Source organism: Solanum dulcamara, chromosome 5, assembly GCF_947179165.1.
Source record: "Solanum dulcamara chromosome 5, daSolDulc1.2, whole genome shotgun sequence".
Taxonomy (NCBI): domain Eukaryota; kingdom Viridiplantae; phylum Streptophyta; class Magnoliopsida; order Solanales; family Solanaceae; genus Solanum; species Solanum dulcamara.
This window is the reverse complement of record NC_077241.1, coordinates 69,132,078-69,158,733: the sequence shown is the minus strand read 5'-3', so window position 1 is coordinate 69,158,733 and position 26,656 is coordinate 69,132,078. Positions and strand designations below refer to the sequence as shown.

The 26,656-nt window shown below is 36.5% G+C and overlaps 2 protein-coding genes across 7 annotated transcripts in view; both read left to right on the top strand.

The window, feature by feature from the left end:
• The window catches only part of LOC129889509 (ATP-dependent DNA helicase Q-like 2), a 59,492-nt gene extending 42,567 nt beyond the window's left edge, over positions 1–16,925 (top strand). For 3 of the 6 annotated variants that reach the window (XM_055964826.1, XM_055964828.1, XM_055964824.1), the window contains 12 exons: positions 4,335–4,371; positions 4,448–4,481; positions 6,515–6,567; positions 6,637–6,714; positions 6,793–6,858; positions 8,993–9,059; positions 9,150–9,203; positions 12,182–12,289; positions 12,828–12,892; positions 14,607–14,685; positions 15,251–15,468; positions 16,425–16,925. In XM_055964826.1, coding sequence (XP_055820801.1) covers positions 4,335–4,371; positions 4,448–4,481; positions 6,515–6,567; positions 6,637–6,714; positions 6,793–6,858; positions 8,993–9,059; positions 9,150–9,203; positions 12,182–12,289; positions 12,828–12,892; positions 14,607–14,685; positions 15,251–15,468; positions 16,425–16,613 — 1,048 coding nt within the window. In that variant the 3' untranslated portion in view covers positions 16,614–16,925. Of the gene's footprint in view, positions 1–4,334; positions 4,372–4,447; positions 4,482–6,514; positions 6,568–6,636; positions 6,715–6,792; positions 6,859–8,992; positions 9,060–9,149; positions 9,204–12,181; positions 12,290–12,827; positions 12,893–14,606; positions 14,690–15,250; positions 15,469–16,424 lie in introns of those variants that run through there. The other 3 variants (XM_055964827.1, XM_055964825.1, XM_055964829.1) reach the window with 3 other exon arrangements.
• Positions 16,926–18,685: 1,760 nt separating this feature from the next.
• Positions 18,686–26,566, top strand: LOC129889508 (cytoplasmic tRNA 2-thiolation protein 1). Its single transcript, XM_055964823.1, has 10 exons — positions 18,686–18,836; positions 18,914–19,028; positions 21,393–21,535; positions 22,983–23,102; positions 23,471–23,583; positions 23,677–23,769; positions 23,903–23,943; positions 25,349–25,415; positions 25,539–25,650; positions 26,141–26,566. The coding sequence occupies exons 1-10, from the start codon at positions 18,747–18,749 to the stop codon at positions 26,303–26,305; spliced, it is 1,059 nt and encodes a 352-aa protein (XP_055820798.1). The 5' UTR covers positions 18,686–18,746; the 3' UTR covers positions 26,306–26,566.
• The last annotated feature ends 90 nt before the right edge of the window (positions 26,567–26,656 follow it).

Genomic DNA, 26,656 nt, shown 5'->3' with positions numbered 1-26,656 from the left:
AACGCGCAAGTCTATGCACTTCCTTTGCCAACTTTTTCTTTTCCTTTTCCATATGGGTTGTACTCCTCATGGATAACCTGCTTAGAGCATCGGTAACTACGTTTGCTTTACCTGGGTGGTAGAGAATGCTCATGTCATAATCCTTGAGCAACTCTAGCTATCTCCTCTGCCTCAAGTTCAGCTCCTTCTGACTGAATACATACTGCAAGCTCTTGTGGTCCATGAATACATCTCCATATACATCATAAAGATAGTGACGCCAGATCTTAAGAGCAAATACCACAGCTGCCAACTCAAGTTCATGAGTGGGGTAGTTCCTCTCATGAGTCTTAAGCTGTCAGACCATTGAAACTTTTCCTTTTTCTGAGTCAGCTTAGTCAATGGTGAGGATATGGATGAGAATCCCTCAACAAACCTCCTGTAGTAACCAGCCAAATCTAAGAAACTCCTTATGTCGGTTGGAGAGGTAGGTCTGAGCCAGTTCTTAACTGCCTCATTCTTTTGAATATCAACTCGAATTCCATCACCAGATATAATATGGCCTAGGAACGCTACAGACGCAAGCCAAAACTCACACTTCAAAAACTTAGCATACAACTCCCTCTCCTTAAGAGTTTGAAGGACAATCCTAAGGTGGTTAGCATGCTCGCTCTTACTTCTAGAGTAGACCAAAATATCATCAATGAAAACAATCACAAATGTATCCAGGTATGGCTTGAATACCCGGTTCATGAGGTCTATAAAGGTTGCAGGAGCGTTAGTCAATCCAAAGGACATAACAAGAAACTCAAAATGACCATAGCGGGTTCGGAAAGCCGTCTTCGGGATGTCACATTCTCTCATTTTCAACTGATGATAGCCTGATCTGAGGTCTATCTTAGAGAAGCATATGGCACCCTGAAGTTGGTTAACTAAATCATCTATCCTGGGGAGAGGATACTTGTTCTTTATGGTGACCTTGTTCAGTTGTCGGTAATCAATGCACATTCTAAGGGACCCGTCTTTCTTTCGCACGAATAGGACAGGAGCGCCCCAAGGTGAGACACTTAGCCTAATAAATCCCTTATCTAGGAGGTCTTTTAGCTATTCTTTCAACTCAGCGAGAGTCATCCTATAAGGAGGAATGGAGATAGGATGTGTATCAGGAAGGACATCAATACCAAAGTCTCTCTCTCAGGAGGGATTCCGGGTAGATCTTCAGGAAAGACTTCAGGAAACTCACTCACAACGGGAACTGACTCAAGAGATGGAGCCTGATCATTAATATTTTTGACTCGGACTATATGATATATGCATCCCTTAGAGATTAACTTTCTGGCCTTAAGGTAGGAAATAAATTTACCCCTAGGCACTACAGAACTCCCCTTCCACTCTAAGATAGGTTCATTTGGAAATGGAAACTTGACAATTCGGGTCCTACAATCAACTGAGGCATAACAAGCATAAAGTCAGTCCATGTCAAGAATCACATCAAAATCAACCATGTCCAACTCAACTAAGTCATCCATGGTATCCCTGTGATAGATTGACACAGTACAATCTCTATAGACCCTCTCAGCTAAGATAGACTCACCAACAGGAGTAGACACGCTAAAGGCTTAAGAAGACACTCAGGAAGGATCTCAAATTTACTAGCCAAGTAAGAAGTCACAAAAGATAATGTAGCACCCGGATCAAGTAATGCATACACATCAAAAGAAAGGACCCGAAGCATACCAGAACAACATTGGGTGCATTCTCTTGGTCTTGGCGACTACCCATAGAATACAGACGGTTTGTTCCCCTACCTGCCCTTGAAGCTGCTCCTCTCTGATTACCTCTATTCTGCGGAGCTGCAGAAGAAAACTGAGCTCTACTACTTCCATCTCCCGGTCTCTTTGAAGGACACTCATTTTGGAAGTGACCTGTCTTTCCACATCTGTAGCAAGCATTGGTGCCCACACGACACTCTCCCAAATGGACCTTCCCATATCTAGCACACGGTGGCTTTCCACTAGAACCTTGAGCCACACTTAATTGGGACTAAGAACCCTGAGCTCGAAAGTTCTGGTGACTCAGCAACCTCTGATTAGGTGTAAAAGCACTTGTTGAAGAAGGTGCATAATTAGAAGACCCCTTCTGAAAGAAGGACTTGTTACCCTTCCCTTTCTTCTGCTCGTTCTCATGCCCAGACTTAGCCTTCTTGCTTAAGTGTTCTTCTCGGTCCTTTTTCTTGTCATCCTCAACTTGCTAAGCATACACCATCAATCTAGAAAAATCCATGTCAGAAATCATTAGCATTGCCTTACATTCTCTCTTTACATGTCTGCCTAGGTCAGAGACAAACTTCCTCATCTTGGACCTCATGTGAGGAATCATTTTTGGGCATATTTGGACAACTGAATAAACTTCAAACTATACTCCTTTACAGTCATGCTCTCCTGCTTGAGGTTCGCAAACTCCTCAACTTTTGCTTCCCGTAGCTCTTGGGGAAAGAAATGGTCAAGGAAAGCTCTTTCAAACTCATCCCAAACTGCAGGTCCAGCATCCTCGCCGCGACTCTGCTCCCACTGGTCATACCACACATTCGCCACATTCTTGGGATGGTAGGAAACCAACTCAACACCCTCAACCTCGGTAGTATGCATCGCTTTCAAGATCTTCCACATCTCATTAATGAAATTTTGAGGATCCTCCTCAACCTTAGACCCTGTGAAGACTGGCGGGTTCATCCTTAGAAAATCTCTAATCCTTGTGGTGGAAGACGACTCTTGAGACCTAGAGCTAGAGCTAGGAGTTGGTGAACTATGGTTACCCATCTGGGCAACTACCATGTGAATGAGCATGGCAATAGCTCCTCTAAATTCTACCTCTGAAGTAGGAATGGTATGAACAGTAGGTATTTGGGGTACCTCAGTAGACCTTGCAGGTCGGGCCCTAGTTCTCGGTGGAGGCATCTCTGACTGTGGAACCTCAGTGCTGGCAGCTTCCTTTGACTGGCTATACGTTTAGGAAGCATGGTCTGCAACGTATAAACGCACGAATTAGAAAGAAAGTTTTATAGAGTTAAACTCTATCGCACGAACTCAGATTATGAAAGAAGTGAAACAATTCCTAATGCCCTATAGCCTCCTGATTATAAGTGTGGTGCACGACACACCCATAAGCAAGACTCTACTAGACACGACTTTATAGACACCCTAGGACTCTTGAACTCTGTGCTCTGATACCAAGTTTGTCACGCCCCGAGAGGGTACTGTGGGTGTGGCCGGCACTCAGAAACCATCTTTGGCCCCTGAGAGAACCACTTGGTCTCATCACTCATTCGTTCATCAGCGGAAGACTTAAGTGAAAATAAGAATACTTATGTGGGTTCGCCATGATCAACATCAAATGAAAGAAATAATCCTTAGAAGAAATAGTTTCAAAGGAGAACTACTCCAATTACATCATCAAACTCTGTCTATGAAGCCTCTAACACTATTAGACGGTGCCAATGACATGTCCATGGCTACCTTAAAAGAAACATAATACTCAACAATAATAAAGGATAAAGAGTTCCTCCGAAAACAAGAAGGACTCACCAAATATTGAAATAATTTCCAAGGTTTTCCCTAACTTTGTCTGTATCAACTAACAATTCAAAATACCTCGGCTTAGCCATTTGAGTCAGTCTTGAAACAATTCATTGCATTTTCTCCTAGACTTCCTAGGTAAATGCATTTTATTATTCAACAACGAGCCACTAAATACTATTTCTTGTGTTTTAAATAAAAACTATTGTTAGTCTTAATATTTGGAATTATCACCAAGACATCATCCCATGCTCCATCCCCACCTTCTGCTTTTATTTTAAATAACACAGCCCTTAAAATCTTCACTGAGACATCACCCCTTGCCCATACCTTCTGCTATTACAATATGTTATTTCCTACCTTTAAACCAACTAATTTCTAGAAAATGATCTAACAAATAGTTTTCCGAAATTATTATTCATTGAAAATATTTAATATTATTAAACACACCTTAAAAAAGGGCAGCCCGGTGCACTAAAGCTCCCGCTATGCGCGGGGTCCGGGGAAGGGCCTGACCACAAGGGTCTATTGTACGCAGCCTTGCCTTGCATTTCTGCCAGAGGCTGTTTCCAAGGCTTGAACCCGTGACCTCCTGGTCACATGGCAGCAACTTTACCAGTTGTGTATGAGCTGCCAACTTTACCAGTTATCTATGGTGTATGAGCTGCCAAATTGTGATTTTCTTTTATTATTGTATCTGTGTGGTTATATTATGGTATCATTTTTTTAATTGTAAAATCTTATTCTAATTCAACAAGTAACTTATATTTGATGTCATAGGTGGAGTAATGGAAAGTTGCAAGTCATTGTGGGGACGGTATGTATCATGAAGTGCCCTGGCTTCTTACTTTTTTATGGCAATTATCATACTTGGAAGTGCTTTTCTTGTTCAGGTAGCATTTGGTATGGGAATTAACAAGCCAGATGGTTAGTAAGTCCTTTTGGCATGTCTTATCATATAAATTCATACATTAGTGAAGATATTATTTGTCCCCGCCCCCACCCCTCGGTGCTTAAGAAAGGTTAGTTTAGCAATAGTTTCTTTAAGCAAGTTTGTGGATCTCACTCTATAAACGAAGGGTTTGTTTGATAAAAAATGTGATATCTGAATAATTCTGTCCCTCGAGATTGGATAATATTGACGGATTAAGAATCTGAGAATGAACCTTTCTTGGGTATATGGTTTTTATTGTCCTAATAATAATCTAGTTATTATATATCCAAAAAGAATAATGATCAGTCTATTGTCTTACATGCGACGTGATTAAATTCCGAGTTCCTATATCTTAGGCATTAAGATACCTTTTTTTCTTGTATGAAAAAAAGGTACTATCTATTGATTTCTTAACCCATACTCGAGCTTCATCGAATTCTTCTTTTTTCTTCAGAACCAACGTTCCTTCTCTCAATCAAGAACGAAGATACATTGAACAACATAAGAAAATTAGTAGCAAAGTAATTTCAAATCAGAAAAAGTAAGAAAAAGGAAAAGATATAGCAATAAAGAAATACCTATATTCTACAGCAAGAAAGCAACTAGTTGACACAGAAGTATTAACAAAAAACCTTTCTATTTAATAGCTCTATGGGTTAAAAAAGGGCTTGAGAGAAAAATTTTGTTTATTAACATTGATATAATAATGAAAGTACTTTTGTTTCTCCAAAAACTAAATATCCAATTGATGAAAATGAAAAAAGATGACACGACCTATTATGACTATTGCTCATTTTGAGAATTAAGCGATTTATTTTCTATCCTTATGATCGTACAATACTCTGCTATTCCCAATGTTTGCGTTCGGAATCTTTACTTTATTTGTTGGATCTTTAGGAATTCTTGTCAACCAAAAGAAAGTGAGTTGCAAGCAAATAAGAATATGGGGGAAAAACAAGTGAAGTGAAAATTTAAAAAATCTAAAAGCAACAACAAAAAGGTATCCTTCTAACAATCTGGAAATCAGCCCTCTCAAATATGTGGATGAGGAAGGAGGTATGGACATATGGTATTTATCCATGACAGCCAACTAGAACAATGACAGAGCAGCTGCAGCTAGGGAAGGATAGGATGTGGGACTAGATCATGGGGGTGAAGTAGGAAGAAGCAGAGATGGTAGGATATGGAGCTGAATAATGGGGTGGGATATTCCGTTAAAACCTTTTATAATGGGGAAAATAGGTGAGCTATTTGAAAAATAATGGGAAAATAGGTGATGAACACATCTTGTAGCAGGACTATGAAAATTTAATGCTGTTAAAAGCTGAGTAGCATCCCTTGGGGAACATCCGTTAAAATGGTATGTGCACAAAAGAAGAAAGAGAGCTGATGATGCAGCAAAGCTTGTTGCTGACTTTCTATCTACCAGTGTTGGTAGAGTAATGCAGTGTAGACTCTTAACTAGGACGACTATGGTTCAAATAGCTTCATGTGAGAAAATTCAAACATTTAAGATTCATTGGCAAACTTGTTTCTCGATTCCCGTCATTCAGTAGAGATAGAAAAACGATGTCATTTGTTAGGCAGCTGTTTTAATAATCTTATCGAGAAGTTCGTTTAAATTCATAAATTTCTTACCCATTTAAGACATTCAGAAGCTATTGGAAATGGTCCTTCCCTTTTCAACAGCTTCCCCATAAGACCGCGGGATCACGGGTGAGAATCTGTGTCCATTTTTCACTTAGTTCTCATCTTTCAAGAAATGAGAGGAGTTCTTTTCAAGTAGTGCCCTAATATTTGTAAGCTTCTTAATGTATGAAACAAAAATATACCTAAGCTTCTTTCTTGTGGAATCTGAATTGTTCTGTCTATTAGACATCAATTTCCTTTCTTGTTGCTGGATTTTCAATGAAGTAACTCTTAACAATCAAAAACATAATAGTAAATCTTGCTCATTCAATTAATTTGTTATTCCATAGAGGTCTTCTCTGCTAATATGACAAACTCACTCCTACTTATTTATTAGTCAGATTCGTCATCCATCACAGCTTGAGCAAATCAATGGAGACTTACTACCAGGTCCTAATTCCCTACCCCCTGCGCTTATTTGCATGATATAGGCTTCTCTGTCTAACTGCCTTTCCACAGGAAAGTGGTCGAGCTGGAAGGGATGGACTTCCTTCTGAATGCGTTCTTTTCTTTAGGCCTGCTGATGCTCCTAGGCAGGTAAAAGAAGTTAGACTGATGCTGTTAACGCTTTAGTGCAAGATGATGTAATTGGTGGCTGTTGTGATTTTTGGGCAGAGTTCTATGGTCTTCTATGAGAATTCTGGATTAAAAAATTTGTATGACATAGTACGATATTGTCAGGTAGGGCTCCTCAACTCTTCATTTTGATGTTTTCTGTACCTTTTTGACTTTGGTAGGATATAACGTTGGCTGTTGAAATATTTTTTCATATTAGAGGCTTTGTTCTCTCTATAGATATTATTCTGATTGCGTGAGAATGCATATGAACTTTTATTTATCTTATTTGTTTGCTATTAACCCATTAGTAAGAGATTTCACTCAAAGGATATAACAACACCTTGTTCCTGCTTGAAATATTATCAGTAGTTTCTTCTCCCACAACCAGCTTAGAAACTGGTTAAGCCTGTATATCCAAATTGAGAATCATAATATTATCAACTATTAATTTGCGCTGTAGAAGTGTCCAAATAGACAGAAGATCTTGCTTGAATGAAAGGGCAAAAGTAATCTAATTTCTGAATAATATTTGAAGGTCACCTTAACAACAACATACCCAATGAAATCCCACAAGTGGGGTCTGGGGAGGGTAGAGTGTACACAGGCCTTACCACGACCGCGTGGAAGTAGAGAAGCTGTTTCCGGAAGACCCTCTACTCAGTACAACAATCAGAGTAAGTATGAAAAGGAAAAATGAGAGAGCAGAAAATATAGCAACTACCAGGGAAACAGTAACAGCAACAAAATAATGCAATAATTGAAACATCATAAAAATAGATGGTAGAAAGCAAAAGCAAGACACTATAAGAAAAAGCTACTACTACGACAAACATCAGTAAGCCTAAACCCTTCGGGAAGCAAGAGAACACTCCACCACCTGTTGACCTTCTATCCTAATTTGTGACCTCCCCACCCTCATATCTAAGGTCATGTCCTCACTCCTCAGTAAGATGGACCTGAGGTCACCTTACCATATCATCTAATTAAACCCTCATCGTGTCCGCATCGACGATGACAGATCAGATGATAAACATCTTGCATGCCTTCTCTTGTACTCCTTTAGTTTCTGTAGTGTTTACTCCTAGAATAATACTTGAAGAATTTGAAAGTAAAATTTCGTGCAACAAAACTTAATACCTATTTTCTGTTTGAGAAAGACTTCTAGACACAATCCTATATCATTCTTGCTCATTTCATGTGAAAAGTTCCATCATAATAGAACTACCCGATTATTCAGTTCTTTTAATCTAGGGAACTTTTGTGACTTGTGAGCACCCAAGGCTAATATGACATCCATAAATACTTCCTAAATCACATGGTGCTTTTTGCGCATTTAATAATTACATCAACTATATCCAGTCAAACAATATTTTGAAAGAGGAAATGCCACTTGCTACTTTCAGCTGTTCTTTTAGCTTAATTCTTTTGTCATCGTGTGAAAAATACCATACTGATCATACTGAGAATTCTGCCCTTCTCAAGAGGATATAAGCTTGTTTAGTGGATGCAGTCTCTTCCTTTTGTGCTGCTACTATGCATGGGTGGACCTCCTTTGTACCAATTATTGATTGATCTCCTACAATCATTAACCAATACAAAACTTGGTGTCAAATTTAGAATATGAAAAAAAAAAAACATATGGGTAATATTGGCATTTGAAGCATAAAGAAAGCCCTTCTGAGAAGGTTAAAAGGTTATAGTTAGTCAATTTAGTTTGTTTATTCAATACACTCAAACTGAGAACAACAAATATTAAAATTTGACGAACAATTTCCATTCCAAGTGACTCTAAGTACAATACAGGATAAGCACAAACTTGGTTAATGAATGAGAAGATTTTCGTGCCAGTTTTCTAGCTCTTACTATAAACTTGCATACTATATTTATGTGAGATGCTCTTAGAGAATCTGACTCCTGAATACATCTTTTTTTAGCTGTAATCGAATAGTTGAAAACTTGAAATACAGTTGCCGACTAGTTAGATTGGGAATGCAAGAGAGCTTGCTGAGATGTTATGCTGGTTATCCATACCTGTCAAATTAGGCTTGATGTTTCTTGATTGCTTAATCTTTGGTTGTACAGAGATTATTTAACCAGTAGTGTCAGTGGTATACGTTATAACAAGTATATCAGTTTTGTCGTTTTGTTAATTAAGAATCAGTTCCCCAAGTTATGGGGAACTCAATTTCTACTAGAGCTCATATGTAAACAGTAATTGTTAACAATCAGCTGGAGTAATAAATATCTTTTGTTGCAGTCTAAAAGAGAGTGCCGTCGAAGTGCTTTCTTCCGACACTTTGCTGAGCCTTTACAAGAATGCAACGGTATGGTTAACTTCTTGAGTTGGATACTGATATTAACTTCTCAATAGCCAGAAGAGCTCCACAACTTCACTTGACCTTCATCTTGCTCAGGAATGTGTGATAACTGTGCCTTTTCAAATGAGGTGGAAGAGCTGGATGTCTCGAGTATGTTGTTTTGACTTTTGTACTTGTACCAATCTTCTATTATGTCTACGAGTTGTCTAAAAGCATGGGTTTACCTAGTTAGTCTGTCTTTTGCAGTCTTTGCTAGTTATGTTAGTTTTTGTTTCAAACCATTTTCTTGGATTTAGTATGATCCTTTTGATCTGATAGTAAATTGCTGATATATATGAGCTGTAACAGATGTTCTCCTACTTCAGTCTCCAACATAATTAATGATTATCCTAGTAGTGAAATGTAATAGTTGCAATCTGATTGGTGAGCTAGGTGAGTTTTCACATATTGTTGCTTGCTCATTATGTTGTCAGTTTACCGTTACATCATTTTCCTTTTTCCTTCTCTGTTTTTTCCTTGGGGGGTGGCGAGAGGGGCCAGGGGAAGAAAAGTGCTGGAGAAAAGGGAAATTCAATTAATTATTTTCTCAATGTAACAGCATCTTGCATCACGCTTATTTAAACATGAAGCTATGAATATCTATTAGTTTGATTTTATTGTATTTCATTGTCAATGCTTCACCTATTATGTTCCTGTCACACAATCTGATGTTCCTCAAGTGTACTAAAATATGAAGTAGCTACTCTCGATAAGAATTATCAACAGAAAGAGAGAAAACACTTGTTTGAAAGCATGGAAGAAAAGAAAGGGAAAATGGCAGTGTTCTCTTTTTCTTGTTTGATTTACAAATATAAAGAGGAAAGGTATAGTGTAGAAGAAAGTAATTTTCTTTTTGATCCACTTAGTCAGTTGAATGAGAAGAAAGATGGGTTCAAGTTTTCCTACTGTTCCATTTCCTTTCCAATCTAATCAGAGAAAAATGAATAATATTTCCTCCATTTCAATTTATTTGTCTTACTTTATTTTCTTAGTCCGTTTCAAGAAGAATTCCTCTTTCCTTTTTTGGCAACTCTTTAATTCCAACTTTCCACATGGTATGTTTAAGACCACAAGATTAAAGGAAATTTTGGTACATTCTATATATCTTTAGTTTAAAACCTCAAGATTCAAAAGTCTTCTTTACTTTCTTAAACTTTGTGTCAAGTCAAAACCAGGCAAACAAATTGGAACGGGAGAGCGGAGGGTATACAATTGCAGATCTGTAGTACACAAGATTACGTAGAAACTACCATTGATCATAGAGGAGTTATGGCATCTGAATGTTTTACGGAAAAGCAGCTTTACTGAGTAATATACAAGCTCACGAAATGTGAATTTTTACTTTAAGATATATGTATTTTACTTGGCTTTTGCTTGTCATTTTTGTAGACCCTTACCTGGACCAATATAATATTAGGCAAAATTTTTAGCTAAGGAAGCTTTTTCTTTTTTCTGCAAAGGAGCCTCTGGCAGAAATGCAAGGTAAGGCTGCGTACAATAGACCCTTGTGGTCGGGCCCTTCCCCGGACCCTGCGCATAGCGGGAGCTTAAGTGCACCGGGCTGCCCTTTAGTTACGTTGGCTTCTTATCTAAGTCTGAATTATGTAGTGGATATACAAGGACGACACTTTTGTAGTAGAATTTTAAAGAGTGCTACAGCTCAGTCCGAACAAATTAAGATGAACTGTATTTTTTTTGGTTTCATTTTTGGTGTAGACAAAGCTTTTTAGAAGATAGAGCACCTCCGCTTGACATCATAGACTCTTTGTAAGATAGAGTCATAGAACAAGGACACCTTTTTTTTACTTGTAAATGTGGCTTCAGCACATCCTATGTGCTAGTATTAATGTATGTACCTTTCTCCGGAAAAAAAAACAAGGATGACACTGCATCATTCTCTTTATTCCTCCTTTTTTCTCTTGAAATGGAAAGACAAAGGTCTTACTAATTCAAGGGACGGGGAGTTTTTTTACTTTTTTGGGGGGGAGGGGGTGGTTGAGGGGGGGCACTATATGATAGGAGAAAGAGAAGAGCATGCTTGTGGGTCACTGGGCTAGTGGAGAACCCCTAGCAAGGAGGACGACTGCCCATATTCACATTCACATTGGAAGTCAACGTCCTCAAAATCTTAGTTTTGATTGAGAAATATTAATTTACGTAACAATTCCAGTAAGATGGATCTATTGGCATATAGATGATATATACTAGTGTTAGCAATGAATTCCCACATTGATTAAGGGAACCTAAAGTGGTTTATAAAGATTTTGGGCTACTTCACTCCTTGTCTTACGTGGTTGGATGCTCAGATTTTGGTATGGTATCAGAGCTAAACATTGATAAGCCAGTTTATTGTCTAGTACCATTTAGTTCTATCTTTCTAATAGGGCTCATTCTTGTTATTCTCTTCTCAACTCGTTCTTATTATTTTGGATTTCCCTATCCCAAACATTCAAGTTTATTGACTCATCCTAATGTTGCTCGAACTCTCCAAAAATGCAGTTGCACCCCTGTCGGATCCTCCAAAATGCACTACTTTTGGAGGATCCAGCACAAACCCAGCGGCATTTTTGAAGACCCCAAGCAGCATTGGATTCATCCCGTCTACCACTTTGTAAATTTCTCTCTTGATTCCTAGCTCATTGAGTCATCTTTTCCAAGCTTACTCCTATTCTTGAGTTACTGCGGCCTCATCTCCTTTAAAGTGATTTCATGTTTGAACCAAAAAGTTAGGTTGCTTGTGGGAGAGTGTAAGATATAAAGTCACCCGATGATTAAGGGCATCCTTTATCAAAAAATTAAGGAACGATTTATAAAGATCTACTCCACTAATTGTCTTAGGGTTGCTTTGGATGCTCAAATTCTTTGACAACTAGTTGCAGTGTGAGAAATCATGGTATTAGATTTCCAAGCTCCATTTCTCTCTCCCCCCCCCCCCTTTTCGGCACAATTATTGTTGTTATGATTGCTATGTACCACAATTAAAAAGATATCATCCTTTTCAAATTCGTCATATTTACAATGAGATCTTTCAAACACAATCTTGTTAACCTTGGGAAGTACCTTTCTCCTTACGCTTTATTTGTGTGCAGGTCATGCAAAACTCATTGTATCTATGCTGAAAGATATACAAGAGAATGATCAGAGGGTCACAATGTTGCAACTGGTGGAAAAACTAAAGGCTAAGCAGAAGAACCTAGGTAAGTTTCACTCTATCATGGTATTGCAAAAAATATTCATTTCCTAGAGAAAAAGAAGTACAAAACAGAGTCTCGACTCTTAAGCAAAAGCAGTCTCATATAGGAGGAAAATATGGCTACTAAAAGTAACTTTTACATGGATATAGCTTCTAACTCTTGTCCCCAAAGTTGGATTGTGTTCTTCCCCTATTAGCAGGAATGTGTTCCCCCTTCATTCATCGTCTTGGGCAATTCTTATATTGAGAGCTTAATGTCAGTCTAACTGAGCAGATTCTTTTCAAATTCACTATTCATTATCACTCTACTACTATTTTCTTTTAAATTCTCTTATTAGCAGGAATGTGTTCCCCCTTCATTCATCGTCTTGGGCAATTCTTATATTGAGAGCTTAATGTCAGTCTAACTGAGCAGATTCTTTTCAAATTCACTATTCATTATCACTCTACTACTATTTGCTTTTAAATTCTCTTATTTTGCTTGCAATTTTGGGGATAATGGACACAAAACAGATAATGTATTCTTCTTGGTATTTACCCAGGTCCCGATCTGAAAAAAGATGAATTGGAGCAACTTGTCATCAAGCTTATTTTGGATCATGTTCTTGTATGGACTCTTTTCAAATACTAACATATTAGAATAGGAATTTGACCGTCCAGCAACAAGTGTAAAATGTGATTCCCTAGAACATATGCTAGCTTATCGAGGATGGAAAACGCGTAGGGTGAAATTCAATATTGTCAATATTGTTTTTATCAAAACGAGTTGGGGTCGTAACTTGCATACAAATATGTGATATAATCTGTTATGCATCACGAAGTTTGAGTTTGATGATTCCTGTTTTATTTACTAACATTGTGCAAGGACTACTTGTTATTTAAATCCCAAGGTGGTTGTTTCATAGCTTGCTGTATTCATGCCCATAATCTGCAGCTTTTTAATCTTTAATTTTCTTGTCAGAAAAGTTTGTAGCCAAGAACAGAAAATGGGACAATACTTGGGAATCTGACTTCCTATCTTTTCTTTTCCAATTCCGGTTTTCTATGTTAAGGGCTTACTTTGAATGCAAAGTGTTATCAAGCATGGCAACCACTATTAGAATTTTTAAAAATCTAATGTTATAATTTAGGAAGAAATAAGAGTAATATAAGCTTCTCCAATCACTATCCTTTTCTTTTCTTTTCTTTTTCTGTGTTCCTTTGCACCCAAAATTTGCTTATTTTAGAAAACTGTGATCTTGAGAGGAAGTACCCCTATATTCTTTCTGCAAATACATTTGGCAACTGGATGGAAGTCCAGTGAAGAGTACCTTTCATGTGGCATTTGCTTTTTGTTTTTTTAGGGGTTGGTCTTTGCAATTTTACAATTTTTCTCTGTCCAATTTTCTTCTCTGTGCTCATTCCATCTGTATCCAATTTTTTTCTGTGGCTATTTTATTGACAATGTCAATCACTGGTACGTACATATTTTCTAGTTGATGACATTGTCTTATCAGTCTTTGCTCTTTGTTGCTTTGTTTTCTATCTATCAAAAGTTATTTTCTTCGGTATTCCCTTTTTCTATTTTCTTATGGTTTTATTCGTACTTATATATTTAATACTGAGAATAGAAGCTTGATATTTAAATGGAGAAGGGTAAAGGGGAGGTCCATCCAAACTATGTGCTTAACGGGACCTCGGGTATTTCTCAGTTGTCACAAAAAAAATACGGAGAAAAATAAATTCTAAAAGGAGTTCACTTTCATGCCTTGAGAAATACAACTTGCTTCACGGCTAGGAAACCAAAAATGCATTCACTTTCGCATTCTAAACATTACTATTAGTGCTTCTGTGTTGCATGTGTACTCATTAATTGACATAAATGCAGTCTCTGTCCAGAGAAAGCTAAGGAATTACTCAAATTAGATAACCAACAATATTTCTGATGTTATTATATATATTTTGTGCGGTTTAGTGGTATCTATTTAGCTGCCACCTCAAAAGGCTCCATTTTTTCCGAGTACAAAATTAAATTTGAGGTAAACAAATTTTCAAGTATTTAGGTGTGATCCAAGTTTTGGGCAAGGTGTTGTAGAATCTAGGTTCAGGATTTCTTTTCTGTTTATTATAGATTAAAGGGAAAGCAGAATTTGTTAAATGACCAGAAGTACAAACTACAAAGCATCTAAAAAAATAAAATTTTCCTTTTCCCTCAAAAAAAATTTCCCTTTTCTCCTGTACAGCAGAAACAAGACAGCCAATAATGGATATGAAAACTGTTTCCACGTTTATCTCCTTTCCTTTTTTCTAAGCTTTGTCTTTGTGCCTTTTCCTCCCTGCAGAAAGAAGAATTTCAGCATACTGCCTATGCGACAAATGCTTATGTCACAGTAGGACCTCTGGCGAAGCAAGTATTGCAAGGTAAGTACCCTTCTCTTTTCAGATACGCAAAAAATTGTATTGGACAGTGTAGAGAAGAAAGAGAAAAGAGTTTTTGGGAATATTTCAGCCTTGATTATTCCTTTCTGTTATTAGCATGAGAAAAGAATGAAGAAACCCTCTACTTGATGTTCTCTTATTACTTAAAAGGATTGTCTTAGTTGTGAAAATTATGAAAAATTTTATTGATTTTCTGCCAGTAAACTTAGTATTGGATAATTCTTCATTCTTTGCTTTTGCAATTGGACAATTCCATTGTTCTCGAGATGAGCAAAGTGCGAATCTGAGTTTTTTGTGGTTCGGTCTGTCTCAAGTTTTTTAGCAAAGTAGTGTCAAAAACGTTTTCTCACAAAGTTTTTGCACCATTTAGTACTCAAGCTGAGTTTGAGCTTGGCTTGAAAGAATGCTATAAGTCAAGCCCAGGCACAAAAAATGGCTAAGCCAGCTATATATCATCTCTGTTGCATACAAAATAAAAAAACGAAAAGGCTTCAAGTCATCACAGAGTCCTATAGTTATCTAACTTTTTTTTCTGCTTAACCTTTAGGTAATAAGATTATTAAGGTTGAGATGTCAACTAGACAGTCAAGGACCTCAAGCAGTATGAAGTCATCCAAACGAGAAAGATCATCAGGATTGGATGATAAGCTTGATGAGCTGCGAAAGGAACTGGCATCCATCCATGGGGGAATATTCCCTCATTCTGTATTATCTACACAACAAATCAGTACGTTGAGTGCACAGAAACCAAAATCAATTGAAGAGGTGTATTCCCACTGCTTTGCTTACAGAGTTGATGTTTTAATTTCGAACTTTTGGTTTTTCATTGCTTGTTATCTGTTTATAGTTTACTAAAATCTTCAGAAAAGAGGAATTTGAACTTGTTTTACCTCCAATAGTCTGGTATTTCTTTCCATCCATGTCAAAGTAATATTTTTTGATGAAGGCATCCATGTCGAAGTAATATCTACTTTGCTAAGGAAAATTTAGTGACTGGTACTGTTATCCACTAAAATTATGGTCCCCGCTTTTACTTAAAACAACAACAATAATACCCAGTGTAATCCCACAAGTGAGATCTGGGGAGGGTAGGATATAGGCAGACCTTACCTTCGTGGGGTATGGAGGCTGGAATCTGCTTTTACTTCTCTCATGAAATGTTTTCTTTTATCTTATTCTAGAAAAATCAAGAAAGTGACCAATGGCCGCTTCCACAATTTTCCTCAAAATTCACATTTCTAACTCTTACTGTAGTAATACTGCCAAATCAAGTAGACATTCATTGAGACAGATTAGTAATATAAAAAGTGAGTCCCAAGCTGAGCATCTGGTGATAAGATGGAGTGTCAAATAGGAAAGTTCTTACTCTTTGGAGAAATGGACAGTTTTTGAGTATGGCCAAAGAAGGGAAGTAGGACAGGTAGGTCGACAGAGCGTTCAGATTTTTCAATGGTATAAGCTAAGGTCTCAGGACTTTGCAGAGTAATTGAACTCCCTGCATGCTTCGTGTGCATGCGACACAGTTATTCAAGCGCATGCTCATTTATGACCTGTTAAGTAGGTGAGATGTAGAGATGCAATGTTTCTTTGGTTATGAAAATGTCAACATCCTTCTAGTTAAGAGCTGAGACTGCTATAGTTTACACTATCGTATTGATAGCACAGCCTTACAGCTTCTCATGTGATGCAATCATCTGAATGCTACTGTATGTTTTATGCAGTTGGAGAAGATAATTGGCAAATTGAAGACTGAAAAATACGGAAGCAGAATTCTTGAAGAGATTGCTAGTTATGAGTCTGACCCCCAAAAAGCTGCAGATGGAAACAAAGAGACCAAAGGCAATGCTGTTAAGAAGTTGAAAACCAAGAAAGCTCTAGTAGTCCTTGAAAGTAGTGAAGATGAAACATGAAAATATATAACGCATTAGGAAGGCTATTAGAATTTTTTTATTTTTTTTTTGAGAAATATGATCATGGTATTTATTGTTATTTTTGTTGGAGCACATTGGATATGTTATTGATCATAGTACTTGTGCGTAATATAGGTATCTGGTGAATGGTGAATGAAATTTTTGCCGGAATTCACACCAAATGACCTTGAAAATGGTTGGTTTTGAACTTTTGCCTTTGGCTTGTTGGATAGATAAACCTTCAAGGTCAAAATTTAAATTTTGTTAAATTTAACATTTTGCCCCTGAAGCAAGGGAGATTAGAAGTTTAAGATCATTACTTTCATTCTTGTAAATAAACCTTCAAACATAGGGAAATAAGGTGTTCTTTACTAATCAATTCTACATAAAAAAATCAATTCGTTTTGACCAAACAACCTAGACTAGTTTGCACATATTAGGTTATGAGTCAATTCACCGATTCAACTCATTGTGTCCTTTTAGGCATAAAAGCACATATTAGGCATCTCAATCATTCACTAATCACTCGATTACTTGTTGACTCTGGTCATATTTGATAACTCTAGTTATCAAGATTTAAGTAGCATTTTTATAAGAGACATTCAAGGTTAAAATAAGATAAATCTTTTATAAATTCATATCATCTAACAATCTTAATTTTTTATCACCCGGTAAACTGTCAAAATAATTTCATACATTTGAAATAGTTCAAGTAATTTAAAAAGAAAAAAGTTTTTACATGGACTGCCCCAAGTGATTGAGGACCAATGGTCCTGTGGCAGGCTATGCATTAGAACCCTAGACATTACTAATGTATAGAAATTCATGGTATTAGTAATACATACTTCAATACAGAATAGAGTGTATTAGTAATGCAAGCATAAGGTATACATAGGATGAAAAGGGGTATCAAATGACGACGACAACAACATTTTCGGTGAAATTCCACAACAACAACATAAACAGTGAAATCCCACTAAGTGGGTGTGAAGAGGGTAAAGTGTACGTAAACTTTACCACTATCTCAAAGAGATAGAGAAGCTATTTTCAAAAGATCTTCGGCTCAAGTGCATCAAATCCAAGTAAAAGAAGAAGAAAACGATGAAAGGATACTAGATAAAGTACTAATAATACACAAAATTAATGCATACATTATTTTCTTCAATACACTCGCCAAACAATCCCTTGTGTGAGAAAGATCATTTGAATGGTGTGAATTTGTATGGAATTTATGTGCTCTTACCATTAGTGTCGGGGTGAAGTAATGGGAGTAATGTCGTTCTTTGAGTAGTGTTTTTTTTCAAGGGGACAGAATCAATTGTTATGGTGATAATTGATTTAGCGCATTAGAATAACTAAGAAAAATAAAATTTGCACAATTTTGAAAATTAAAGGGCAAATTTGATCAACGCCAAATATGACTGCTTTTTGTGGCAAAAAAGTTTCATATGTTAGGAATTCTTTCGTCGTTAGTGAATAAGCGCATATTTGGACCAATCTTATAAAAACGTGAGTGTATTTTATCCCAATTATTATCGTAAGGTGAATTTAGATCATTTCACAAAGTTTAAAAGTAAATTTAAATATTTTTTTTAACATTCAAATTTGACTCTGTGTTGTTGAAAGTTGCTCTTATTTTGTCTTCTCTTATACTTTTGATTCTGACATTATCGTTAACAAATACTCTTAAATTATGAAATTCCAACATGAAATGAATGAATTTAGGCGTCCAAATTTTTTTAAGAAGAAAATTCTAGTTTAATATTTTAAAATTAAAACTTTGATTCAAAAACTATATATAAAAAAATAAGAAAACACCTAATAGATCAATTGTGAAACTATTTATCTAAATTGGACCTAATCCAAATTATTTATCTTAATAGACTCATGATGCAAAATATTTATCCTTTTACCCATTTTTTTCTTTTTAATTTCGCGCATAATATATGATGCTGACGTTAATATATTCTCTTTGATAAATAATTTTCTTTTAGAGATATAACAATAATTATGCCAAAAAAAAGTGCTATACATTTTTCTCATATTGAAAAAATATATTTTAATATATATTAATCAAAATTTGTAGAGTACCAGTCTGGGCCCTGAGATCAGATTAGTAGTTTTGCGTGTAAGATGGAGAAGCCGGCGAAGCCAAAAGGCCGACTGTGTACTCTCTGTAATGAAAAACGCGCCGCCTTGAAACGCCCTAAAACCCTTGAACAAGTACTCTCACGCTCCCTCAATTTTACTGTGTTTTTTTTTTTTTGAAAGTGCTAAAGTTTTGTTCTTTATCTGAAAAGATATGCAGGGAGTGCTTTTATATAGTGTTTGAAGATGAGATTCATAGGGTTATTGTGGATAATCAGCTTTTCAAGCCTGGGGAACGCATAGCTATTGGAGCTTCGGGTGGAAAAGGTTTGTAAGCAATTATTTGAAAGAATTTGTGCGTCTGTAGACGATATGTGAACCCGTTCTAATGTTTTATGACTACTAATGAACTTAGCACAACAATAAATGTTATCCAAGTCTGCAATAAGTAAAGCCTGAAAGACTAAATAATAACATAAAAAATATTGGAAAGCTAAAATCTACTAACAAGTTATGAGCCTCTAAAGACTGAAATATGAATACAAAACCTTCGAGGCGTTTCCTCGGGAATAATATAGCATCTAAAATAAATGGAAATCTGGAAGAGTTTGATGATGCTGAAAAGAATCAGTGGAGCTTGTCACTGAATCTATGAATTTCTGCTTCTAGCCATACGCTCTGTTTCCTGCTTTCTCAATACTTGCCACACGACATGGCAGGCCCAAACGTGCTAAGTAGCTTTGAAGGATTTTTGGTAAGTCTCGTTGTCAATTTCCCTAAGCAGAGGACAAGACTAGTCTGGGCTATATATTTATTATCATAATGAAATGCAAGAAGTGAAACAAGTAATTCAAATATAATACTGCAAACATGTTAGCTGATATTGGATCTGAAAACTTAGTTTGGAACTGATAATTGAAATTGAAGCTGAAAATTGAGTCTGAAAGTGATAACTGAAATTAAAGTTATTTTTTAAAAAAGGAATAACTTTTTGAAAAGATTTACACATGGTGACCCTGCGTACGTGAGCATCTAGGAAACTCACAGTACTGCTAAATTTGTTGTGGGGCTCTGATTTTGCTCACTCAATCTCAACCCGTATGAGGACCCATCAAGTAGCTCCATCAAACTCGGTCTATGTGAGTGCGTTAATGGCGTCTCTGATTATGCTCCCTCATGCTCAATCCACATATGGGGTCATCAGGTAGCTCAATCAAGCTGCACCCATCTGAGTGTGTTAGCACCTGCAAGCATGGGATAGCTAACTCTGGCCACCATCTGTCATACTCGGGAAGGTTGACTACTTCTCCCTCTATGAACGTGATCACATTAATCTGAATCTAACCGAAAGTGTGAGCAATACAAACAATTGCACAGAAGCAGATAACTTCATATAAGCAAGTAACTAGAACACCTCATGAAATTAAATCACATCACAATCATTGTCTGTCATACTGAGTAATGAGCAAACATATGCACATAAATAGGTTCATCAGATAACTATGATTTTTTTGTGCTTAAATTGTTAGCCTTACACGTGCAATACATAAGTAATATGTATTGCACGTGTAAGGAAAACAATTTAAGCACAAAAAATCATATGGTCGCTAGAATAAACATATAGTCTTGGATTATACATGTAGGCATCCCATCAAACACTTAATATGCACATCCTAATCTAACCCTTGACTTAGGAAAGAAACCTCAAGTCCTGAACTTACCTCGAATTAACTGTCCAAGTTTTTCCTCAAGTTCTCAACAACCTCGCATAGAAAACTCTTCAAAATCTGCAATTTAAGTGGTTAAAACCAGTAACCCAAACTATTCATTCAACCCCATCAAAGTCTCATTTAGCCATTTAGAGCTTATAGTTAATTCCGCTATCAACTCCATCAGTTCTTGTATTCTATAGGCGTGATACGATCAAAAGATCTTAACTTTAATGCTAAGGAGTAGAAGAATTTACCTTTATCATAGTTCTCACAGAACCCTAGATTTTTCGCACTCGGGTTCTTGAAGATGTTTCTTGGAATCTAGTGATTAGCCAGGTGATGTGTTATTAGGAGCATGATTAAGTGTTAAAAATCTATGTAGATAGTTGTGTTACTCACCTTTTGAGTATCTTGAAGTGCCTCCAAAAGCTCTTAACCAAGTTTGAAAGTAGAGTATTTTTCTCTCCCTGCAATCCTTCTTTATAACATTTGCTGGGTAAACTTTTCTCCTGCCATGGAGCTGCCATGGGGCCTAATTGCACTGCTTTACCAACTCGTACTTGGGACCATTTTTGCTTCTCTCGTCCATTGGGAAACTTATTTCATCCAACTCCCTTCCAATTTGAATCCTAGTCATGAACAAGTATTCCAATGGTCCTGTTACTCATGTGTGGGACCGCACGTACTTCGAGGTTAACTCTGTTACTCTCTTAAGCTTGTTTTTAGCCCGAGTTACTATCCCTTACCACTAATAAACATTGATTTGTACCGTATATTGCAAACCCCATTAAGCTTGTCAAAAGTTAGTATGTCTTCACCCTGGCTACTGTACTTCTGCTGTAGAGCTTTTCGATGAACTGGAATTGAGTTTGCACAGAATGTTTCTGAAATGTGATAAATGCTGTTTCATTTTGAGCATTTCTTCTTCTTCTGTGATGGAATTAATCTCAGCTGTGATGGTAATCGGGTTTGTTTGCAGATTCAACAGTGCTTGCATATGTAATTTCAGAGTTGAACCGTAGACACAACTATGGATTGGATCTCTTCTTACTATCAGTGGATGAAGGCATAACTGGTTACAGGGATGACTCTCTTGAGACAGTCAAAAGAAATGAAATACAGGCAGGATTAAAAATCTTGTTAAACTGTCAGTTTGAATCCTAGGTCTCGTTAAATAACTGCTGACTCTGTGATCTCTCCTATGTTTCATCTTTATCTTTGACTTTTGTTGCTAACTTGTGAGAGAAAAAATGCACGAAGGCCAGCTTATGTCACTTGTTTCAATATAGTCTGTGTATGTCTTGGGACATTAGCTTGTTTTAGCCCTCTTGTGCTAGATGCTACAATGCTTTGATGGAGAAGAGGAATGGAACCTTGTCTTTTGTAAACCATAGTGCCTAATCTAGTCCAAACGAACTTCAAATATGAATATTGCAGTTGAATCATCAACCCATCTTGTCTTAGCCTACTTTATTAGAAAATATCATCTGTAAAGGTGTTTGGAATACAACTATATTTCCTATATTATTGTCAAACAGCAGAAAAATCCCAAAGTTTTACCTCTCTTCCTTTACCAGCATCTCAGTTTGAACCATCTCATCCAATGCAGCAAGGGCAAGAATGGTGTCTTGTGTGGTCACAGACAAGACAATGCAAAAATGGATGATCGTTACTCTTTTCTACCTCTAGATTCAGTGATGTTCAATAGGAACTTGCTATTTGCAAATGTTCTCTGGCTTATGGAATTATATGTTTTATGATCACAACTAAATTTGAACTCCATAACTTGTCAAGATATTCATAATCCGTTTCTTTACTAGAATTGCAGGAAATTCATATATTCACATTGGCTGGTGTACAAATTTTTTGAGTGCTTCTATTTTCATATCCCTTTCCAGGGCATAGCAGTTAGCAGTTACTGAGTCAAAATTGAAAACATCATCCCTCTGATGTTTTCTTCTCTCTTTTTTTCCCTCTAAATGACATTGAGGATACCAAATAGTTGGTATTATGGCTTAGTCATGTTTGGTAAGCTTGCATTAAGTCCAAAGTTTGCAAGGAGTTTTTCTAAATCTTGTTATAGATTTGTATGTCGGTAGAAATGGAAGAACTTCTCTATGGAATTGCCTTTTCAGAGTTACTCGGTACCTGTGCTGGTGGGAGGTAGCCAGTACCTCATGGAATTAGTTGAGATGCAAGCGAGCCGACCCATACACCACAATTATATTAAAAAATTGTAATTCATATAGTCAACCACTACTAACTTAGGATTAGGGCATAGTTGTTGTTTGTTCTAAATTGAGGAGCTCTCATCTTCCACCAATATCTTTTGGTTCTTTGATTATAGCTTTTTTCTCCTCTCATGATCGCTTTCTTCTGTTATAATTTTCAGTAGTTACTTAAGTGTCACTTTAGTATCTGTAGTTGTCATTTTCCAAGTGTTACAGTGGCTTTGCAGCATCTATAGTTTCTACACTAGATGAGTTTGATTTTTTAACTTGCAATTTTTTAACTTCTATGTCTTCTCAATTTATTACAACCATGTCGCTGCTATCTTCTCTTCCTGCAGTATGGACTTCCTTTAAAAGTAGTTTCCTACAGTGAGTTGTATGGGTGGACAATGGATGAAATAGTGAAATTGATAGGCTTGAAGAACAACTGCACATTTTGTGGTGTTTTTCGTCGGCAGGTAATTCGACACACTTGCCTTTGGGTTTGAGGATTATATTTTGCATAAAACTCTCCAACATCTGGCACACAATTTGCACCTTCCCAGCAAATCTCTATGTAATATATGTTGTTGCACAAAAGTTGTACGCAAGAGTACAAAACAGCTTTTGAAATATTTTGGAACTCTACTCTTTGGCTGACATAATTTTTTGTTTCTCCTATGAGAATGACCAAGCTTAGTCCAGTCTTTTGAAGTGTCTTTCCTTGCATTCTTCTTGTTGTAAATATGTTTGGAATGCTTTCTTTTCCACTAGCAGTTGCAGTTTCATGATACTTCTTTGAAAGTGGTAATATAGATATCATATTGATTAGTTTTTGTCTTGTAAGGCCCTTGATCGAGGTGCTGCATTGCTAAAGGTAGACAAGCTTGTTACCGGACATAATGCAGATGATATCGCTGAAACAGTCCTTTTAAATATTTTGCGAGGTGATATTGCAAGGTAAAAATAATTGTAAGATAGTTCTCTTGTATGATTCTCTTCCTTCTTTTCTTCCCAAAATTATTGACAGGTTTCATACCGCTAACAAACCAGGTTGAGTAGATGCACATCGATAATTACCGGAGAAGATGGGCCAATACCGAGATGCAAGCCCTTCAAATACACATATGAGAAGGAAATTGTCATATATCCTTTTCTTTGATAGTATTTTATTGGGCTACCCCGTACTATATTCCCCAAGGGGCTGCATCTTCCTTCGTAATATCATAGCTTTCTGATTGTGATCACTTATGACTGTGCCGCCTTAACTTGCTGTTACGTATGCATATTTTAAAAAGCTGGACTACTTCTCTACAGAATGTAAGCATCTTTTCCTTCCTTCAACTTTCAGTTCTAATACTAGGACTAGGATTTCTGGTCTTCTTTATTTGCTGTTAGTATTTACGTTCTCTTTGCTGAAAGCACTTTAATGTGTGTAGTTTTCATGTCTGTCCACGTCAATCTCTCCTTCTCTTTCCTCCCAGTACAATGGAAAGATGCCCAGGTGCTGTATAAGAGGTGGGGTATGAGATAATATGAACGTGTTAAAATTGCTACATCTTAGAATAGTTCAATGTTTAAGATTTTCATTCGGTATCTGAAAGGAAATAATATTTCAATTCAATGTAGAAGGCTGGGTACAGAAATTATCTAGAATACAGGAACAAGAACCTTAAATCCGTTTCTGGTTGTATACATCAGAAAATAGATAAAGGATAAAAGAGAAACTAAATTGTCGGTATCATGCTCCATCTTGACCTATGTATTGTACTTTTCAAGAGAATAATCCCCAAAAGCAAAGGTTTCTTGCTGACTTATGGCTAAACATCTGCTCATTCTATATGCTTTTGTTGAACATAATGATAGTCACATAACATATACTATCTACATTGTAAAAAGACACTTCAAAAATATGTTTTGTTTAGAATATGTGTAATAGCAGTATTTGAACTACTCGAGTACTCCTTCCATCCTACTCTGATTGACCTAGTTCTTAGCTTAGTCCATAGCAAAAAGTCGACCTCTTTCTTAACCATTATAAACATTTTTTCCCTAAGATCCAACAATATAGACCTATACAAACTTGTATTGTTCCGTAATTGACATGATATTTTTGACCAATAGTTCCACTTATATGAGCTATTATTTTAAGCTCTTCTTTTCAATATCAGTATAATAATATATCCACACTATTTTACTCTTTAAGTTTTGCAAGTGTTAACCTAATCAATAGGAATGGGACAGAGAAAGTAGTAATTTGGATGTTTTTTAATCTGCAACTGCCTCCATTATGTATCGTTTTTGCACTTAAACAACAGCACATGATCATCTATATCAGTAATCATTTTTTTGTACGACTTTTTCTCAAAAAAATAGTTTGTTTGTATGACAAACATATAATGTCTATATTATATTTGAAATTTTTACCAATGCCAGGCCTTTCCCATCTATCTATTAGGGTTTTACTTTTCATTCCCGGTTATGGGACATTTCTTTTTCATAGATATTCGGAAGGTCTGAGCACTCAATGTCCTTGGCTTCCTCTGCACTGCACATGTCAAACAGATCTTCAATATAATTGTCTGGAGCGAGTGGCAGAGCAAGTGCTTGATTCCTTTTTGTGTTGATACCATGATCTAACACTGAAATTGTCTCGCTAATTTGTTTTGGCTTTATGTCATATCCTTGTGCTTCATCCTAAAAAGTTAGCTGTATGAAAATGCAGGTATATATTCCCCTAATGCTTACCGTGGTTTTGCTCGTGAGTTCATTAAAGATTTAGAAAGGATGAGGTAGTTCCCAGTTTAAATTATTCCAAAAAAGAAAAAAATTCAGACGATTATGTTGTGTAACTATAAGTAGTCTTCGCAAATTGCTTTTTTTATTGACAAATAACTAATTTATCATGGTGGCAGACCAAGAGCCATTCTCGACATTATCAAATCAGGTGAAGACTTTCGGATCTCCACCTCTACAAAAATGCCAGAACAGGGAATTTGTGAAAGATGTGGTTATATATCCAGCCAGGTAAAGATGATTCTTCTACTGCCTTGCATTTTGCAATACTCAAGAGTTCTAGCATCTATGTTGAAGTATAACTTGTTCAGGAGATCTGTATGCTTTCCCTTTACTCTTGATTACTGACTCAAGATGTTAATGCTGTCATTGTACTATGATCCATCTGTCTCCTTTGCAATAGCAAACTTGACTGGTTAAGGTTTCTCTCGAAGAATTGTTAATCTGTGTTGAGATAAGACCTACTGCTGTCGCTCTCATATGACAGATTCCTTTAGTCATCAACAGTCTTTTAGCTTATCAGCTTGCAAAGATCTTTTTTTGTAGTTCCACTCTGTAATGACTTGTTTTTCCTTGCTTTTCTTGTCCTTTATATTTGTTAATAAATTTACTTTTCCTTTTTGTTGGGATCTTCTTACTAGTAACTTATTCTTGTACAGAATAGGCTACTTGTTAGTACTTGCATTTAACTGACTGGTCCATTTCTTGTGTAAATATGCAGAAATGGTGCAAAGCATGTGTCTTGCTGGAGGGCCTCAATCGCGGTTTACCAAAATTAGGCATCGGGAGAAGTCGGGGGATCAATAGCGAACGTAATACAAATGTGAAACAAACTAATGGGACACAAAGTTTACAAAGCAAGCAGTGTGGAACTTTGGACTTCTGAATTCTCATCTTGGTGCGAATTGGAACAGCTAAATGAAGGGCTTTAATTACAACTTACATGCCCAGTGAAAAGGGCTTTCATTAGAAGTTCCATGTTATCTATGTAGCTTAATGTATTTATGGAGAGATAGAAACTGGCCTCCTAGTTTATACCACAATATTTCTATTTTTTTTCATAATGTTGTGTCCACTGATGTACTTGAATATGACCCATACAATTAGTTCTATATTCCAAAATTTGTCTGAAAAATTCCATTTTGAATGTAATGTACTGAATTACGAAGAATTTGATTACCACATCCACATAATAGTCTATAAAGTAGCACAAATAGATATTTACTTTCTCCCGTGT

Coding starts and splice junctions, on each gene's coding strand:
- LOC129889508 (XM_055964823.1), top strand. CDS start 18,747: ATGGAGAAGCCGGCGAAGCCAAAAGGCCGACTGTGTACTCTCTGTAAT. Junction 18,837..18,913: donor GCCCTAAAACCCTTGAACAA/GTACTCTCACGC, acceptor TTATCTGAAAAG/ATATGCAGGGAGTGCTTTTA. Junction 23,944..25,348: donor GGACTACTTCTCTACAGAAT/GTAAGCATCTTT, acceptor ATGAAAATGCAG/GTATATATTCCCCTAATGCT.